General features: G+C 35.7%; 2 protein-coding genes across 2 annotated transcripts in view; one reads left to right on the top strand and one right to left on the bottom strand.

Moving 5' to 3' along the window:
- Positions 1 to 1,048: 1,048 nt before the first annotated feature.
- Positions 1,049 to 10,200, top strand: BET1 (Bet1 golgi vesicular membrane trafficking protein). Its single transcript, XM_015811572.1, has 4 exons — positions 1,049 to 1,254; positions 6,519 to 6,634; positions 7,757 to 7,813; positions 10,016 to 10,200. The coding sequence occupies exons 1-4, from the start codon at positions 1,236 to 1,238 to the stop codon at positions 10,169 to 10,171; spliced, it is 348 nt and encodes a 115-aa protein (XP_015667058.1). The 5' UTR covers positions 1,049 to 1,235; the 3' UTR covers positions 10,172 to 10,200.
- Positions 10,201 to 12,633: 2,433 nt separating this feature from the next.
- LOC107283609 (probable acyl-CoA dehydrogenase 6) overlaps positions 12,634 to 19,911 on the bottom strand; it is a 56,758-nt gene continuing 49,480 nt past the window's right edge. Inside the window, exons 6-10 of the mRNA XM_015811540.1 lie at positions 19,205 to 19,378; positions 17,458 to 17,619; positions 17,207 to 17,357; positions 14,082 to 14,168; positions 12,634 to 12,833 (exon numbers count right to left, since the gene is read on the bottom strand). Coding sequence (XP_015667026.1) covers positions 12,818 to 12,833; positions 14,082 to 14,168; positions 17,207 to 17,357; positions 17,458 to 17,619; positions 19,205 to 19,378 — 590 coding nt within the window. The 3' untranslated portion in view covers positions 12,634 to 12,817. The remainder of the gene's footprint in view (positions 12,834 to 14,081; positions 14,169 to 17,206; positions 17,358 to 17,457; positions 17,620 to 19,204; positions 19,379 to 19,911) is intronic.

Below are 19,911 nucleotides of genomic sequence, written 5' to 3'. Positions count from 1 at the left end.
CAATATTTAGCTTACTAATACATGTTAAACTCCTTTCTCTCTAAAGCAGAGGTCCCCAAACTTTTGGGCACCTTTGGGTTAAGTGGAGAGAGGTTTTTCCGCGGACTGGAGGGTGCGTGGTTTTGTGTGCTGCCTGCATCTTGCGGAAAGGGCTTTGCTTGTTTATGTGGCCCAGTTGATTCTTTTAAAACTTCATACTTCATATAATATTATAAGTATCCTTGACTTATGACCATAATTGACCTTAAAATTTCTGCTGCTAAGTGGAACATTTGTTCAGTGAATTCTGTCCCATTTTATGATCTTTCTTGCCACAGTTGTTAAGTGAATCACATTGTTAAATTAGTAACACAATTGTTAAGTGAATCTGGCTTCCCCATTGATTTTGCTTGTTAGAAGGTCACAAAAGCTGATCACACGACTCCTGGTCACTGCAACCGTCATAAATATGAGTCAGTTGCCAAGTGTCCAAATTTTGCTCATGTGACCATGGGGATGCTGCAATGGTTGTAAGTGTGAAAACTGGCCATTAGTCACTTTTTTCAGTGCTGTTGTAACTTTGAGCAGTCATTAAATGAACTGTTGTAAATCAAGGACTACCTGTATATGTTTCCATCTCCTTGTAAGTCCGTGGATGAACGAGAGAAGGATAGCAGCAGCCGCTTTTGTCAGCTTTGTCGAACCTTTGGGTCTCTTGCCCAGCCCAGAGATGAGGCTGCTTTCAGCCTCGCTTCTCCTGCCAGCTGTCGTCTAGCCTGAAAACCCGCCAAAGAAAGGAAAAGAAACGAGGGTTCCCTCTTTGGGTCCGCTTTTATCCGATTGTCCTCTTTCTCTTCCACATGTAAAAATGTAAGTGATGATCCTCGTTTAAAAAAAAAAATTACCGGTATTTATTTTTCTCGATCTCATCACCATACTTTATAACAAGTCCTTGATGCGCAGAAGCAACCTGGCAGGCTTGTAAAACTACATTATCCAAAAATCTCCGGGAGTACTACAGGGAAACTACGTTACCCAGAAGGCCTCGCGAGGGCACAAAAAAAAAAGCGAAACTACATTCCCCGGAAGGCTTTTCAGGAACTTAACGCTGTCGTGGCGTTTCGGGGGTTACAGTGGGAATGCCTGAAAGTGTGCCCCGTTTTCTCCTTGCCGCTGAGTGTGTGAACGGCGGTCTTCAGTGGTGCCCGTGAGTCTCAGGAGAAGGACTTATCTCACCTCTCCTGTGGCGAATAAGGATGAGGAGGGCTGGGCTGGGTAAGTGGGGATGAACAACGAAAAATTTCTTGTGGGGAGCTGGGCTCTACGAAGGAAACCGGTGTTCAGAGGTTCAGCGCATTTGCCACAGTTCATTCACGGCCCTTCGGGAAAAGATCCAAGCCCCTCCCGGGATTTAGGTTAACTTTCCTCTTATTCATTAAGGCGAATAGCAAAGGCCTGGTGATACCCTTCTCCTACCGATGTCTTTAGTCCTTTTTTCCTCAATGGGATTTACACTTAATATGCCTAAGAGTTCAAAACACTCAATGATGTCTCCTACCAAGAGATGGCAGAAATGCAAAGAGCCAGTGGTGTGTAAGTGGGACTGGCACAAGGGGCACCCTATAGATTAAGCTTAGACCGAAGCTCCTTGGGTGATTTTGGGCCAGTTACACTCAGCTCAGTCTACCCAGCTGGGCTGTGCTTGGGAAAAATAGAAGGAACTTTATGCATACTATTTTGTGGTCTTCTACCAAAAGTCAGGATATAAATCTAGCAAATAAATACAGGTGGAGTATCATGTATCGTTCAGTCATCCTACTATAGCTGGATGAACACTTATCTCAGATTTTTAAAGGCCAGCTGTGCATTGAGAGTCAGGGTGTACCTATGGGGTACTCTCATCAAGTATCTGCAAAAATCATCATTACTGAATAAAGTTGAAACTAACTGTAGACTATGATGAAAGCGATAAAACACTATCTGTAGCTTGTTTGTTCTGTATGTCTTGCCACATATGCTACAAAGAGATCTACCAGTCTCTTTCCCAGGTATGTGGGAGGAGATTTACAGAGGGATGGACTGACTGATTAGACCAGGGGTAGGCAACCTTGGGTCTTTTATGACTCGTGGACTTCAACTCCCAGAATTCCTGAGCCAGCCACGCTGAGGGGAAAGGAAGAGGTTTCAAGCTGAGCCATGCTGGCTCAGGAATTCTGGGAGTTGAAGTCCACGAGTCATAAAAGACCCAAGGTTGCCTACCCCTGGATTAGACACAACCAAGGAATTGTATCAGGAAGTTCAAGACTGCATGAATAATGAAAAGATGAGGCAGCAATGAATATTATGGCTTTAATGATGAGCTTTTGTGGATGCTTAACATTCAGCCCAGTTTTCACTGCACTAATGAGAATAAAAAACTGCATTAACTTTTAAAATAGGTATGCAACCCTGCCATCAAAAGCTCCTATTCTCTGGCCTATGACATCTAGGAAAAACTTAATTTATCAGAAATCTTTCATTGAATGCTAATTGGAAGCCTAAGACTTCCATAGTAAATATCATTTACTATGACAAAGTTAACACTACACATTATGCAGATAGCTTGCAAATTTTAATCAGCTTTCAAGAAATTCCTAGAAACCTGGTATATTCTGAAAGCATTTGGGCCCTGCAAAATAATGTGAAATTTAATATATAAATTAATTATCTTCAAAGTAATTCAATGGCATTCTATTATAATGCATTCTGCATAATAAAGTATTTTTGTAGCTCACTTTCTCCTGTTTATAAATTATTTTTGGCTCTTTGTCAAAAATGTTTTCTATTTTATATGGATAAACTGTGTCTCATTTAGTCAGCTAACTCTGCAGAAATCTTTGCATTTTGACTCATTAATAGCCTCACCATATTTTATGTTTTACATAGAAAACTTCAAGAAAATAGTGAAAGATAGTATATGCTACTTTTCTTTTTAAGAGACCCAGTCCAAATTCTGAGCAATTTATTCGCATCTTGTGCATTGAATGAACAATAACATCCAGCAGATCCAGTAACTATAAATTATAATATGTATAAAAATCGGAACATAGATTTCTAGCATTCAGGTGAGGCTGGACGGACATTAAATTAGATGTTATGGCAATATTCCATGAGTAGACTTGTTCCAGGGCACACTATTCTAGTTTTAAAGATAGAATTTCTGAGGTGATTATAACGTGTGTGTGTGTGTGTGTGTGTGTGTGTGTGTGTGTGGTGTTTGTGTCTCAAACAGAAAAAATTAATACTGATTTTATCTATGCCCTAATTTATTACCAATTGTATAAGTGATTTTTACCAATTTGAAGTGTACTCAGAAACTGGCACAGTTTTAATTTTTTAGCTGGGCCAAGTAATAATTTAGTGGCTAGATAACTGAAATTTTAAGAAAATGTGTAAAGGCAAACCTACCATGTGCTAGTAATCTAAACAATAGACATTCAAATAATCTCAGTTTGGGAAGATGTGAATCTGCTTTACAAGCCTGTTGCATCTTACAGTTGCCACTTGGCCTTCCAATGACAATATGTATCAGCACCCTTATCCTTTAAAATAAACTTGCTTAGGTATGTGGCTTCTTAAGTCTTGTGTGGAGCCCCCAGTTCTATCCTCAAATTGCTGCCGCATCATTAATTTATTAAAGCTTCAGGTGATTAGAAAATGCACCTGGATGCCTTCATTAGTTGCAGTCAATAAAATCAAAATTAGTTTTTTGCCATCCGCTATATACCTGCCAGAGTGCTTTTCATGGATTATGACTAAAATGTTCATATCTGTATTTAGGAAAATGAAATCCCATTGACATTGACACAATGGTTTATCTCCTGACCTGTTTAAACTTCATTTGCCTTAAGTTCCTCCATAAGTGTTCTATTTTTCAAGACTGGTTCCACTGCTTTGTCTATCTGATGAAAAGGTGGGGTAGAACAAGGTTTCATTAGTGCAAACTTTACTCAAATTTCCTTGAAGAAAAGGGTAGTGGCTTTTCTCCCAAGGTAATGTCATAAATGGATTTCTGAAGAATCTTAAAGTGCATCATTGAGTAAAAATGATTAATGAGATTCTGGGAATAAACTAGCTGTATTTCTGTGTTGCATCAGTTATGAAATAGACCTCTGGAATTGCAAGAAAATATTTCCAGTCTATGATGTATAACTTTTGAATTCTATCCACGAAAAATGGTCACTGTACAACTTTTAGCTATCCAAGAAATGTGTAGACATAGTTCCATCATTACTCTATTATTTTAACTATTTGGAAGTGAAGTTCCTGTCCCCCCTATGAAAATTATAAATCTATTTTCCTACTTGAGATATTGAGACTCAGTTTATATGCCATGTTTTCAGTAAAATAATTCGTTGATTTTTTTTTAGGTCATCAACATATTTGACTCTTACCTGACCCTCATCTTCCTTCTCTTGCCTAGCCATTACTTTTTCACCTGTCAAATTTATCAAGCATTTGGTATATCTGTGGGCTGTTGTGTAAGAGGGATGTATGTATTAATTATGTATGGATGAGATGCTGTATGCATGGATGTATTTCAACATAACCACTTCAGTTTGCCCCACCCTCATGCAACATGTTCTACAGGACCTGAAAAAATAGCCCTCTACCTTAAAAAAAACAATATAATATTTTATTTCTAACACACAAATTATAATTTTCATTCTAAAAGTTGACCTAATATTTTTGTTTTCAAAGGAGCTAGCCATATTAGTCTGCTGGGGGGGGGGGGGAAATGAAGAAAGGTTTCGTAGCCTTTTAGAAACATAACAGATTTATCCCTACTAATTTTTGTGGATCCTGTCCACTTAATCAAAGTGGGGTTTAATAGTATTTTATAACACCTTAAAAACTCTACAAAAAATTACTAAATCTTTGTTAGTGCAGTTCTCTAAAATAAATTGTGACAAATGACTTTATGTGTGTGTGTGTACATGTATATGTATATGTAAATAAATTATGAAATAGTGTTTCTTAAGCTACCACTAAATGCAGTAAAGTATTAAGTTTCTGTATCCCACAGCAGATACAGATGTATGATAGGCTTAATATGTATAGAGGGTAAAGGTTTTACTGAATTTGCAACATAAATTGTGGCAGTGCGATAGCTCAACAATTAAGACAACAGCCTGGGTTTGAAACCCAAGCATCACACAATGGGGTGAGCTCCTGTCCTTGCTCTGGCTACTGCCAATCTAGCAGTTTGAAAGCATGCAAATGCCAATAGATAAATAGGTACCTCTTCGGTGGGAAGGTAACAGTGTTCCATGACTTCATGCTGGCCACATGATGGAAGAATCTTCAGACAGCGCCCAATGGGCCTTGAAACAAAGATGAGCACTGCCCCTTAGAGTCGGCAACAACTAATGGAGTAAAATCTGCAGGGACTCCTTCATCTTACCTTTTACCTTACAACATATTATAATTGAATTTTATTTAAAAACATTTCAATGATATACCAATTATGAGCATCTTTAGATCTGTTAAAAGTATTAAGAGGTAAAGTGTTATGTAAAAATAAAAAACCTACATGTGGCTAATTTTCAAAAGCAAAGGAAAAAATATCAGGAAAAGCAGTACGTTAAAAGGAGCTAAAATGCAAAGCTTAATTTTGTATTTTACAAATAATTGCAAGTAAAAATAATACAGGTAGTGCTTGGATTATGAGCACAATTGGGACTGGAATATCAGTCCCGATTGTGGATTAAACTGATGCAGAATATTATCATTGTATTCTAACCAATCTCAGGATGTTCCAAAAGTGATGTTGGCACAGAGAAGACCCACCCATGTAGTCCCTGATGCTAAATAGGAGTCTGAAAGAAGCTTTCCCTTGCAAAATGTATTGAATAGTCAAAAACCAGTGGGAGCAGGTGATCAAAATTACCCAATTATAAAGTTTTTAAATTGCTAATCTTGAAGAGTAACACTGCCTATTCTTACTGAAGAAAAAGGCAAGGGACAATTTCTAAGACCAGTTTTGAAGAGTAGAACTTAGCAGTTAGGGAAGAGGTCTTTGATTTTGTGTTGGCATGAAGAAAGGAGTAAGAAAATAACACATCTAATTTAATAGATGATCCAGATACGTACACCCCACTTAAAAAATCAAAGAAGAGGAAGAGATAGACTTTAATGTATATTCTTCTGTAAAATGTTAACAGTATATGGATGCTTTGGACTGTCCCTTTTAGTTATTTTTTAAGACAATGGATTTGGATCCTGAATTCTCTTTGCAACCCATTGGATTGGACTGTAGACGGAAAGGCCCTGAGGGTAACATGAATTAATCATCCTTTGTATGTCTTCCTTCTTCCCTTATTCATTACTTTGACCCTGTTCAATTTTACATTATGAAAGGTTTAGGTTGTTCCTATTTCGTGATGACATTACTTGCCTGTACTTTTAAAACAGGTGATGATTTAATAAAACTAAACTCTTTCCCTCCAGAAACCATATTTTCCCATCTGAACTTCTGGTGCTTTGATTGTTTTTTTCAGGTGAAGGAGCTGCTGGCAGCAATTATGGTTATACCAATAGTGGCTATAGTGTATATGAGGAAGAAAATGAAAAGCTAACAGAAAGCTTGCGTTCAAAAGTCACTGCCATAAAATCTGTAAGTATGTCATTATACTAGCAGCATCCAAATTGATTGGAGTACATAATGGTTGGATTATCAGTGTGTAGCAACAATTTAATTGAATTGAGGCACAGTGTTGCTCATCAGAAAGCATGGTACATTTGTTCATAGAATAGATTCTACCTATAATTGGATTTGAGTTTCAGCTGCCCTTTTTAGCTAATCAAAGTATTAGTTACAAGCTGGAACAGGCAGAAGATTTTCTTGTTTGGCACTGTGAGTAAGAATTGTGTTCCTAAGGGAATAATAAGTCAGCAAAGTTTAGTAAGTGAGTCTACTTATAAGCCACAAAGTTAAATTGTTCTGTTAAATAAATACTGAAACTAAACTGAACCAGCCCAGTTGTCTAGTCTGGTCTCTATAAGTAAAGCTGGCAATTTGTACATCCTCACTTGCCAATTCATTTACTATGTCTTTAATAAGCCTCAGTGTGGCAAAAAAAGTTCAGGTTTGCTTCAAAAAGAACTCATTGACTTCAACTTGACTTATTATACACCGTGTAAGGAAGGTATACCAAGATATTTTAGCAGCCCAATGGCTCCCTTGATCTAACTAGCAAATCTTGGGGAATTATTATGGTTCAAAGGAATCTATAGGAAATAAATGAGATGTAATAGAATAATCCACTACCCAAACTAGCTAGCATACTATTAATCATCTTCTGTAATTTAATCTGCCATGTGTACCATTTTTTGCTCAATATGGCTGGTCTGTAGTTCGGAAGTATAGGCTTTAAAATACTGAAACATATAAAATGCTGAAAAAAAGAAACAAATTATCTAAGCACATTATAAACAGAAAAGAAATAAGAATTAAGACAAAGATTATCAGTATACAAAGTGTCTTTAGTTAAAAGCTTTGGAGAGCAGAGCAAAATAATACTATAATTCCTACTAAATAAGGAAAAAAATTAACAGAAGAAGGGAGAGAATTTGTATTTGAAAATGAATGAAATGGTTGGAAAAATAATGCTATCTTACTCAATTCCATTTCAAACCTGGGACCTTTTAGGATCATCTGGAATACTTTAAATAAGCTTGTTATCTCACTATATACTATTATGCATTGTAAAATACAGTATGTCTTTTTTTCTCATAGCTTACCATTGAAATTGGAACAGAAGTTAAACAACATAATAAATTATTAACTGAAATGGTATGTATTTACTTAAGCAGTTTATTTTAGATGAGCATGGAAACAGCTAAACTCTAAGCTTTCAAATAAATCAATTTAATTTTAAAATCACTCAAGTGAATTCTAACATACTCAGCCCTTAAGTCATGCTTAGATGACACCTCTGAATTTAATAAGATAAGTGAATAATGATTTAGGTTTGTTATTTCAGTAGGTTTATTTCAGGGGTCCCCAACCTGTGGGCCATGGTCTCCTGGCCACCAGGCTGTGGCTGGCCAGTGCACGCGTATATGCCGTGCACCTCCTCACTTGTGTTAGCGCCACAGCCACATCCCAAAAACAGGACGCCATGCCATGGGGCACAAAAACAGGCTGCCACTGCACCTTGGGGTGCAAAAATGGGGTGCCGTCGCACCGTGGGACGTAAAATCAGGCCACCCCCAAGCTGCAAGGTGCAAAAATGAATGCCACAAAAATGAGCGACGCCGCACAACGGGCCACAAAAATGCCGCCACACTGCAGAGCACAAAAAAGGTCATCGCTGCATCACTTGGTGAAGAAACACATTGTGCCACGCAAGAATGGGGCAGGACTAGCGAGTATCTCGCGGGTGCTAGCCCTGCCCCATTTGCGGCACATGTGTGCTCGTGGCCCCAAGTGCATGCACGCGTGTAAAATGCTTTCCCCTCCCTTTTCCTCTGGTCTGCCAATCGACAAAGGTTGGTGACCTCCGGTTTATTTTATGTATAAGTTTGGATTATTTAGCCCTGTACCTAACATCAAAATTGTTACATGTCCAGAATCTTAGAAATGGGTGGCAATGTAATCAAATAATAAAATAAATGTTATAAAATTCTGCATTTTCTACAGAAGAAATAGACAGTTGCAATATATATATATATATTTCCCCAAAAAATCCAAATTTTGCATACAGCTATTAAAATAAATGAAGTTAAATGCATGGGACATTTTTTTAAAAAGCAAAAATATCCACTGTCACCTTTTTTGGGAAGGTGAACTAGACGCTGAAGTACAATTCTTTCCGTGCAAGTGAGAACAATTTAATTTCTTCAACATTTTGCTTAACTTTCACTGTCTAAAATTTAGTATTTTCAAATGAAGCAAAGGAATTATTCAATTTATATCTCACTTTCTCTCTAAGGATTAAGCAGTATTTTCACAATTCAGTAAAAACATTATACCAAAAAGTCAATAACATACTTAAATAAATCCAGTGAGGATTATGTCTGAATGGTGATTTGAACTCAATATTCTGTTCAAAACTCTGACTTAGCTTTTTACAATCAGAGTTATGACCATAATGGAGCCCAAAATTTTAACTGCTAAGCAAGGCAGTTGTTAAGTGACTTATGCCCCATTTTATGACTTTTTTGCCACAGGTAAGCAGGCCACTACTGTTTTAAGTAAATCATGCAGTTGTTAAATGAATCTGCCTTTCCCCATTAATTTTGCTTGTCAGACTCCAGCTGGGAAGGTTACAAGTGATGATATTTTAATGAGCCTGGGACAGTGCAATTGTCAGGTGCCCCAATTGTGATCATGTGACCATGGGGATGCTGCAGTGGTAAGTGTGAAAAAAGTCATAAATCACTTTTTTCAGTGCTATTGTAACTTCAAATGGTCACTAAACAAATGGTTGTAACAGAAGGACAACCCATACTGCTTGGAAACATGAACATACGCTTTTCAGAAATACCCAATATGACAAAGTAATTCTGAGAGTTGGAAGTCCACATATTTGAAGGGAGCCCAAGTTGAGCAAAAATATTCCAATGCATGAGAGTTGAAGTCAATTCTGAGAGTTGAAGATTTTTTGTATTAAAAGTTGCTAATAGCAAAAGCAATAGCACTTAGACTTATATACTGCTTCACAGTGCTGTACAGCCCTTTCTAAGCAGTTTACAGAGTCAGCCTATTGCTCCCAACAATCTGGGTCCTCATTTTACTGACCTCGGAAGGATGGAAAGCTAAGTCAACCTTGAGCCAGTCAGGATCAAACTCCTGGAGTGAGCAGTGAGTTCGCTTGCAGTACTGCATTCTAACCACTGCGTCATCACGGCTCTCTTGTGTTGAAAAATATTGTAGATACCTTGCTGATCTATGAGCAGAGAAAATACATCTGGTTGCAGGTTCTATCTTTAGGTATTAAAAGTTTAGGTAAGATGCAAACAGTAAAATAATTCTGCATGTTTTTAACAACAGGACAATGATTTTGATTCAACAAGTGGATTCCTTGGTGCAACAATGGGCAGATTGAAAATCCTCTCCAGAGGAAGCCAGACAAAACTGTTATGCTACATGATGCTGTTCTCATTGTTTGTGTTTTTTGTGATTTATTGGATTATTAAACTAAGGTAATGCAGATCTCCATTATGAGATTATTTACAACATGATAGACTCTTGATTTTTTTGAGAAAATTGGTAAATAATTTTTGTAACTGGATTTAGGATTAATGCATTTGGATCTCTGCTGTATACTCTTAAATGCTTATCAAGCTAGAAGCGTTTTTGTTTTTTGTTTTAAAAAGCCCTTATTTTGTAGCGTTTCCTAAACTGAATTTGTTCAAATCTGAACTCTTTGCAGACAAAACACAAGTTTACTAAGGATGAAATCTATTATTGAAACAGGCATTTTCCTGTTCAGAAATTACACTGTATAAAAATGGTTACTTTTTTTCCTAATAATAAAAATAATCTTGGTGATTTTGTATACATTTATCGAATATTTTAAAAAGTGAAATGACTTTAAAGCTAAATTAATTGAAGGGCTATTGTTTTAGTAAAATATTTAATAGTGTTCTGAATTTGGCTTGCAGTTAATTATATACTTTATACTATATAATAGTTTTGCGATACAGTTGTTGTGTGAGGGAAAAGGGGGCTCACAATTCAAACATGTGGTTCTTTACCCACATGTCTGTACTGGGATTCCATTACTATTATGTTTAGGGTTAAAAGACCAGAATAGGTAGTTTTAATTTTACTACACTATCTTACAATAGGCAGTTTGTGCAACATTCTAGATAGGCAAAGCAGTTGCACAACCCGCTGTTATAATGTTTGAGGTTTCATGTAATGTAATAGTGAAACAGGCTGTTTTTGTTTGTTTGTTTGTTTGTTTTGAAAAAAGAAATTTAGAGGTTAGATTCCCTTTAATTAAAAGATGAAAGGAATCCACAAATATGAAATACCCATTAAATAAATGGCCTGTTTTATTATATATTGGTATATTCCTAGTAGCAACAATAGATAGTTGCACCATTAATAATGTCGCTGTTTTAATTTGGTAGGACAGTGTTAACTTCCAGAATATGAAATCTGATAGTATGTGACATTTGAAATAAAGGTGACATTTACAAAGTTCCGAGAGATAAATTTTGGTGATGAGAATAGAACCTTTTTTTCTTTGAAAAAAAAAGTGTTCTATCTCTATAAGGAATACCTATCTCATATGAAGATTTCTTCACAGGAGTTTCAATTCATCTCTTTTAACTTGCAATTCTTGTTTTAAAACAGCAATAGCAACAGTACTTAAAATTAAATACCACTCCATAGTGTTTTACAGCATTCTCTGAGCCGTTTACAGATATCAGCATATTGTCCCCAATAATTTGGGCCCTCATTTTACCGACCTCAGAAAGATGGAAGGCTAAGTCAATCTTGAGCCTATCAGGATCGAACTCCAGGCTGTGGGCGGAGTTAGCTTGCAATACTGTATTATAACCATTGCGTCACCCGAGATTTTAAAATTCATGCTCAGAGCTAGTTGTTAAGGTGTTAGACTAGAAGTGGGAAAACTTGAGTTTTAGCTCCGCTTTACACATGGTAGCCAGCTGGTTGATTTTAAGCAGTCACTAACTTTCAGCCATAGGAAGAGGGCATGGTAAACCACTTCTGAAATGTTTCCAAGTAATAATCAATGGATTTATCCAAGCAGATACCAGAAGTCAAATCTGATTTGAGGGTAGTATTTATTTAATTCTCTATATTAAATACTTTATACTGTTTTTGCTAAGTTCATAGATGTTTATTTTTAACACACCTGCAAGTTTGACCTTGAGTGTTATATTAAGCTTCTTAGAAGTTTTGCATGCAGAATTTCTTTTTGAGAAAATTGGTAAATAAGCTAAGTTAGATGCTGGATAAATATCCAGTGAATCTTCTGCATTTATGTTGAGAAGTTTGATAATGCAAATCCAGTCACTATGTAGCTAGGATCCCATTAAAGTGTTAAAGTGAGGATTCTAGTCACCATCACAATTGGCCATTTCAACAGCAATGATAATTTCCATCCATTTTTCAGTTCCAACATATAGAGTCACACCGATATGGAGCAAGTATATCTTTGTTTCATTTATATGTATTTTATACTGACAAATTCTCCAATTGAAATTATTATTTTTTAAATATAGTAGAACAATTCATGATTTGAAATTTATTCCAATCATATATAAATGCTTCAATTATAAAAATTATATCCTATTTTATTATATTGAAAATACTGAAGAATATCTTTGATTTTACTAATGGTAAGGCTTATATACAATATACATATTTATCATTTAAAATATAGAGAAATGCAATAGGAATGTTTCCTTTTTTAGTATCATTTATTTATTAAATTTATTTGCTGCTTATCTTGCTTGGGGGGCTGCTCTAAGCAATTTACAATAATAAAAAGAAAGAAAAATGAAAAATTAAAGTTATTAACATTAAAGCTTTAAACCATTTGAAGAATATGATTAGGCTGACTGACATTGAGATTTTTTTCATCATAATTGTGCTATATAGCAGAAGTCCCCAACGTTTGGGCACCAGGGACCGGTTACGTGGGGAGAAGTTTTTTCCGCGGATTGGAGGGAGCGTGATTTTGTGTACTGACTGCATCCCGCGGATGGGGCTTTGCTTCTTGTGTGGCCTGGTTGCTGGTGTGCCACAGCCCGGTACCGGTCCATGGACTGGGTATTGGGGACCCCTGCTATATAGTTCTGAAAATTCCAGGGGTCATCCTTTTTGGTTCCTATAAAATAAGAGAATACAGATTAATGTTTCAATTTAAAATAGCTTTTTTGTAACTAACTACAAGCCCACTGTTTACTGATATTACATCTGAATGTCCTAATCTCATAAAATTCAACTGGAGGAAAATGGGTCCCTTTCATAATTACTTCCAATAACCAATATTTGAGTATGCAGCCTATGATGCAGGGGGTAGTAAATCTTCAGTGTTAGCAACCATTGATAGCTTGATTCTGAATGAACCCATTCAGCTGTCTTTGAAAGCTGTCCAAATTGCTTGTTGTAATCACAACTGCTGGCAGTGAATTCCCTAAATTAGCTGTATATGGTGTGAAAAAATATTTATTTCTTACCATCTTTAGCCTCCCTGCATTTAGTTTGGGTAATAGATGACTTGAAATTCTAACAGTGTGAAAGAAGGATAAAAATTTTTCTCTTATCTAAGCTATGCATAACTCTATGTACACCATGCACCCATTCTTTTTCAGGCACCATATTCAATTAAACTAAATAATCAACTACAGGTGGACATTTTTCCACATCTTTTGAAAAGTAATGGTGCCTTTAATACATTGCATATTATATTATAAATAAATATAGAATGCATTCTATGTATTATTCAATTGTTACTAACAGGGTTGCACAAACAATACATTTAAATAATTATTTAAATCAATATAATTGTATGGTACACATTAAGATATGCAGTATTAATGCATATGTTAATATCTATGAGACGCATGGAATAATTACATGAACTGGTATGTGTGATCAAAGCTCTGATTAATATTTGAAAATCTTAATTATAAAATATGTGAGATAAGAATCCTAGGTTGGTCCTATCATTACATTTTTTACATTACATCCCTACCTTACATTGTTCAGAAGCAAACGATGGATTCACTTTTTAGAATTAAAAGAAACCCAGAAAAACATTCTAGGTATGAATGTGCAGGCATTCACATTTAAAGCAGAAGAGGGGCTTCAGATCTGGCCTGGGTGTGCTCACTGTGCATGAAATCGGTGGAAAAAAATACACCTACTTTCAGGTGCATCAGCACACTTTCAGTAGCCTTATAGATGCTAAATTTAAATATAATTTACATGCAAGAAAAAATCATTATGAAAATTAAAAATGTAATTCCTTTGGCTATATTTATCGTATCCATATAAAAAAACCTGTCTAATACATATTATTAAAACAGTAGCAAAGATTTATAGTTAAATAGTTTTTATTCACAAAACTTACTTTTGTGGCAATATACCCATGTATTTGCATATAATGGACAGCATGATTTCATCAGAGCCACCTCCTATTGACATCAATCTTAAATCTCTGCCATGACAGAAAAGGCAAAAGAAAGTATTATTGATACTGTTTCCCCTCTCAGTTATACTAAATATTGTTTAACAGTTCTTGTTTAACTAATGTGAATTGCAAGTTGCTTTAATATACTAATCATTATCATCACTTATAATGTATTGGATTTATAAGTATAACATTTTAGTTTGGGACAGAATCTAATGATCCTCAGTCTAATGGTCAGTAAGTCTAACTGAGTGTGGCTGCCTATATAGTACCCAAAGCCTACAAAGGAAATCTTGCCAACCTTTCTCTGTTGCCAAGCTAAATAATCATAAATTGGGTAACAAGATTCCTACTCTAGTGCTGCTCTTTGGAAAATGGAAACCACAGTCTTGAATATCAATCCTGGATCCACAGTAGGGTTTAATCTTCTGTTACACAGGCATTAATCCCCATGATTTCGATGGCTGTGGAAATCATAGCTTTCAATAGAATTGTTCTGATGCATATTTTTTATATGTCAGAAAAAATGCAGCCCATAAAAATTCCACAAAATTCCAGTCAGTCCTCTATCTCAGAAAAGCATGCTAATTCCTTGGTAGGCGAGGGGGAGGAGAGTTATTTCAATTCCATTTTGGTATGCCTCCTTGAATTAGAAATGAAGTATCTATTTGCAAATAGGTATAGTCCTTGGTTTACAACAGCAATTGGGATTGGAATTACCATCATTAAGCACTACAAATATAAAGAATGATGTCATGTGGTCACATTGCTTAGTGACAGCAATTCTGTCAGTTCCAGTTGCCATTGTTAAGCAAATCATGTGGGTTATTAAGCGAGGACATTGCATGATCACCATTTGCGATTTCTTGCTGGCTTCTTCATTGACTTTGCTTCTCAGAAGCTGCCAAACATAGTTGCAAATGGTGACCACTTATTCATGGGGCATTGCAACAGTTGGAATGCTAAGGATTGTCTACAAGTGCAGTTAGTCCTCAACTTATCACCACAATTGAGCCCAAAATTTACGTTGCTAATTGAGAATTTTGTTAAGTGAGTTTTGCTCCATTTTACAACTTTTCTTACCATGTTTGTGAAGTGAATCGTTGCAGTTATTAAATTAGTAACATGGTTGTTAAGAGAATCTGGCTTCCCCATTAACTTCACTTGTCAGAACGTCGCAAAAGGGGATCACATGACCCCAGGACACTTGCAATTGTCATAAATATGAACCACTTGTCAAGCATCCGAGTGTAAATCATGTGACCATGGGGGGGGCTGCAATGATCATAAGTGAGAAAAATGGTCATACGTCCCTTTTTTTGGTACTGTTGTAACTTTGAACTGTTGTTAAGTTAAGGTACTGTTGTAACTTTGAACTGTTGCATGATTGCAATTTTGAATAGATGCTGAATGAGTGGCCATTAACCAAGGACTACCTAAGAATTATAGATTAGGATACTTTTTAATCACTGGGAAAAAAAGTTACATTCTGAAAAAAGCTGCTTTCAGCGTGATCATGCAGGATAAAATAGGGTTATGCAAATATTTGAAGGATCTTCAATGAGGTTTCAAGCAAAATAACCCTTTAAAGCTACTTTTATGAGGGAACTATATGGTTAGCATAATCTGTCACTTGTCAAAAGCACTTGTGCAGAAGTTCTTCAGGCTTTTGCAAATGACGGAGGTAAATGCCGCACCTTAAGCAATGCAAAGTGTTTTGTTAAGGCAAATTTTACTCCGTCTTCATTTCCTCAAAGTAAAGAAGAGATCATTTTGCCTCACAGTACAAAACTCTTCATTGAGAATTGACTAATGCAGGCCTAGGATAATAATAAGAAATGAGATGTAGAGATCCTAGAATACAGTACATCCAAACTCCTAACCAATTGCATTGTTTTACACTGTATAGATTAATTGAAAAAATGTGTTCAATTAAAAATCTTAAAATACACTAAAACTTCTGTGTAACAGACTAATGAATAGGAGAAAGATGACCATTAAAACTATATGTAATTTTTATGTAATATATAAAATTTTATGTAACACTTAACATTTACATAAGTTTTGCCACGTATATCCTGATAATATATAACATTTACTTAAATTAGTAAAAATTACTCAAATACATTCTGTGAACCCTATGAATTTAGATTTATCCTCTGTATCCAAAGTAGACAATGAGGATGTGCAAGATGGAGATTTCGCTGCATTTTGCAAGATTTTTGTATTCTTATCTCGATAATCCAAGACATAGAAATAAGGGCTCTTTTGCAGGCCATATATATATAATTCTGGACAAATGGCTGTCCAGTCTCTTCTTGAAAATCTCTAGTGATGGAGCAGCCACAACTTTCAGAGGTAAGACATTCTACTGAGTAATTGTTCTCACTGTTTTCTCCTAGGTTGGAACTCTCTTTAATGATTTGCCACATAGGAATACTTAGTTTTCTCAACAATTCATTGTCATTTTTTGGTCTTGTCTGCATCGTTTCTAGGGTCTCAATATCTTTTTTATGTTGTGCTGACCAAACCTGGACACAGTATTCCAGGTGTATGTGTGTGTTACACTTGCATATACAAACATACACATATTAAATATATTGTATATATGTTCATTGTCTTGAGATAGTAGTTCCTGTAGCCACCTCATCTTTCTTATTGTACTTAAGTTCAACTATTGGCATAATGGAATGCATTTAATTTTACATTGAATATAAATATTGTTGGTCAATGACAGAAATAAAAATTTACTATTACTGCTTCAGCTGTTCTCCCTGTGTATTTGTAGGATTTTTTTGAGGGGGTGGATTTGAGTGCATTTGAGCTTAACATGAGGCATGGGGAATTTAAGAAATGCATACTGTAAATATCCTGCAGGATACAAAGTATATAAAGTTCCTTGGATTATAAGACGTATCTTTTCTTAAAAATTTACATTACCTACGTGAATCCAATGCCATACTCAATGCATCAAATATGAATACCTGATTAATAATTTGAATGTTTGTAACATTACATACTTACATAGGTACACCCACATAGACTAAAGGGTTAATCATTCTCACCTGTACATTCTGCTCACTAGCACTTCATTAGTGTACCCCATTCCTCCCCAGAACTGGAGACAGCTATCTGGAATCTCTCGACATAGACGTCCACACTTTAGCTTGGCCATGGATACAAGTTTTGTCACATCATTACCATGTATATAGAGACCTCAAATAAAAATACAAATTTGCCTGTCAAGTTAGCCATATTTTCAAAAATAAAATTACCTTTTATTAGATTATTGGAAATAAAATTCTATTGCATTTACTTATCGTGTCGTATAGCAATGCACGAAGCAGTTCCAGTTCAGTCGCTAGTTCAGCCAGGCGAAAATGCACTATTTGATTGTGAAGTATTGGTTGGCCAAATGCCTTCCGCTGAGAAGTATAATCAATAGTTTCTTTTATCATGGTTTCTAGAGCTATCAATGCTAAAAATGTGACATAATAAAAGATGAAAGTTAGTTTATTTAATTCCTTTCCACTGAAGGTTAAGTCTCCCCTTTCCCGTCCCTCCCTCTCTGCCTCCCTCCCGGTCCTTCAGATTTTTCTGAATTTTTGCATATCTTTGCCATAGAACATGACCAAGAGCTTTCCATGAATGCTACTATTACTTAAAGGAAGTCAAAGTGAGCAATAATACTCAACACAATGAAACTCATTCTTTCATGGACAACATGCAATGAATGTGGAACAAGTCAGCAACCTCCTCAAAATTCAGTAAGTGGTTGCACCATCTTGAACTGCAGTAATGCTTCCTGATAATTATGCAGGGATTTTGCCTGTTTCATAGCACGTTGCTTTGCTCAGTAAAATTTGACATTTTTATTATTTGAACTGCTTGCCTCAAGACTTGCTACAATATTTCAGCTTTTAGATCTAGAGTATCTAAATGCAGACTTAATTCTTCATCCAATCTCTCACAGATTTGCTTGTTTATTTGGCAACACGGCTTTGGTCCATAACCCATCTGCGATGCATATATGGCTTGATATTCTGCAGAATTGTATGACATGTTTTGTATGATAGCAAGTAGTCCAGATCCTGAGACCGAAGAGCATGTCCAAACTATGAACTTACCACCTCTCTGATGACTGATATGAGATTTAGAATTAATTTATTTGATTAATTAAAACCAATCTGGAATTCTTTGGTTTTCACCAAACATAATAGCACCTATGGAGCCTGAAAAGATCCATATATCTGGAAGGTCATCCAGATGCTTTTTAGCCAACTTGAAACAGTGGCTATCTCTCAAGAATATTCCCAAAGTACAGGATAACATTTCCAGGAATCTCAGAACACGCTTGGCTTTTCAGGCCTTTCTTGATCTGGCTAGAGTCAGGTTTTTTTTACTTCACTATTTAAAAAAAAGATAAAACAGAAGTTTCTCTGTTGTTCCAAACTTTCACTACACAGAACTATTTTTTTTTAACTTTAGAGTAGTGGAGTCCTAGAGGTTCCACATGGCCTTGTAGTATCGTCCAGACTGATAGACATCAATGACTTTATTGTGGAAGATGTCTTATGTTCTCTGGAGAGCACTTCACTGTAATAAGGAGAACCAAACTTTGTGAAATTGATATAGAGAAGAGCTGGTCCAAATTAATTGTATTCAAACAACTGTTATGGTTTGTTTTTTAGTTGTATTAACTGAACTGATATTTATTTTATTTATTAAAGTTGTACACTGCTCATCTTGCCAAACCAAAGCAAAACAGACAACTTGGTTTATCAAACAATAAATATTTGGGTGTTTTTCATCAGAGCCTGTTATATAACCCATATAAAATTTTGGTAACATGTAATGGCAAAAATATTCAAAATTCAGAAAAACTGAATGCTTTTTCACAGATTTGTATATGGAAGGAATCTGCAGCTATGGAAATGCATACAATTTGGCTTCCACATTCATAATTGAGAGAATTGTTATATTTTACTGCCAAAATCAACTTTCCACATTGTTTTGTAAGCAAAAGCCATCTTAGTGGCTGGACAGTGTGGCTTATTACTTACCTGAGGCTACTCCCCACATTCGTTCTTCTTGGAATTGCAACATCTGGTAAATAAACCCCATTCCTTCTTCCCCAATAAGGTATTTGCTGGGAATTCTGACATTTTCAAAGAAGACTTCGACTGTGTCAGATGATCTCATACCAAGCTTGTTAATTTTCCTAGCAATGTGAATACCTGAAAATGAGTGTTTATAGATCAGGGGAAATGATTAATACAAATGAATATGAATTGCATATGTGGGACATTCAATGACAATTACATTATGGCTTCCTTTATAACCTAATTAAAATTCATCTTTAAAAAAGTGCAAGTGTTAGTAAAATTAATGTTTCCATTTGAGGGGGGGAAGCTACAATTGTCAATAAGAAAATTGGAATACTAAACATTGTTAAGTAGATAATCTAGTCACAAGCCAGAAAAATGATCCTTTCTGATTTGAGGAAGACAAAATTAAAGAGTCACTCTGAGACTGAATGGGCAATCTCTATATATGATAAACACATAAACATGAATGGTCGCTTTTTTACTGTGAAATATGCCTATTATTTTCCTGAACAATGAATAAAATTCCTTGTGTATTGGCTTGTCAAAAATGTCATTTGATAATATCCTTTATTTACACTAGGAATAGTATTCTAACTGCCAGTCGCTCACAATATACTGTGGTATTTCTGTATGTATTTTGAGACTTTTCATACAGTACCTTC

The sequence above is a fragment of the Protobothrops mucrosquamatus genome, unplaced genomic scaffold (genome assembly GCF_001527695.2).
Source record: "Protobothrops mucrosquamatus isolate PMUCROS unplaced genomic scaffold, P.Mucros_1.0 scaffold45, whole genome shotgun sequence".
NCBI lineage: Eukaryota > Metazoa > Chordata > Lepidosauria > Squamata > Viperidae > Protobothrops > Protobothrops mucrosquamatus.
Note: the sequence above shows the minus strand (reverse complement) of the source record. Positions and strands in the feature narration are given on the sequence as shown.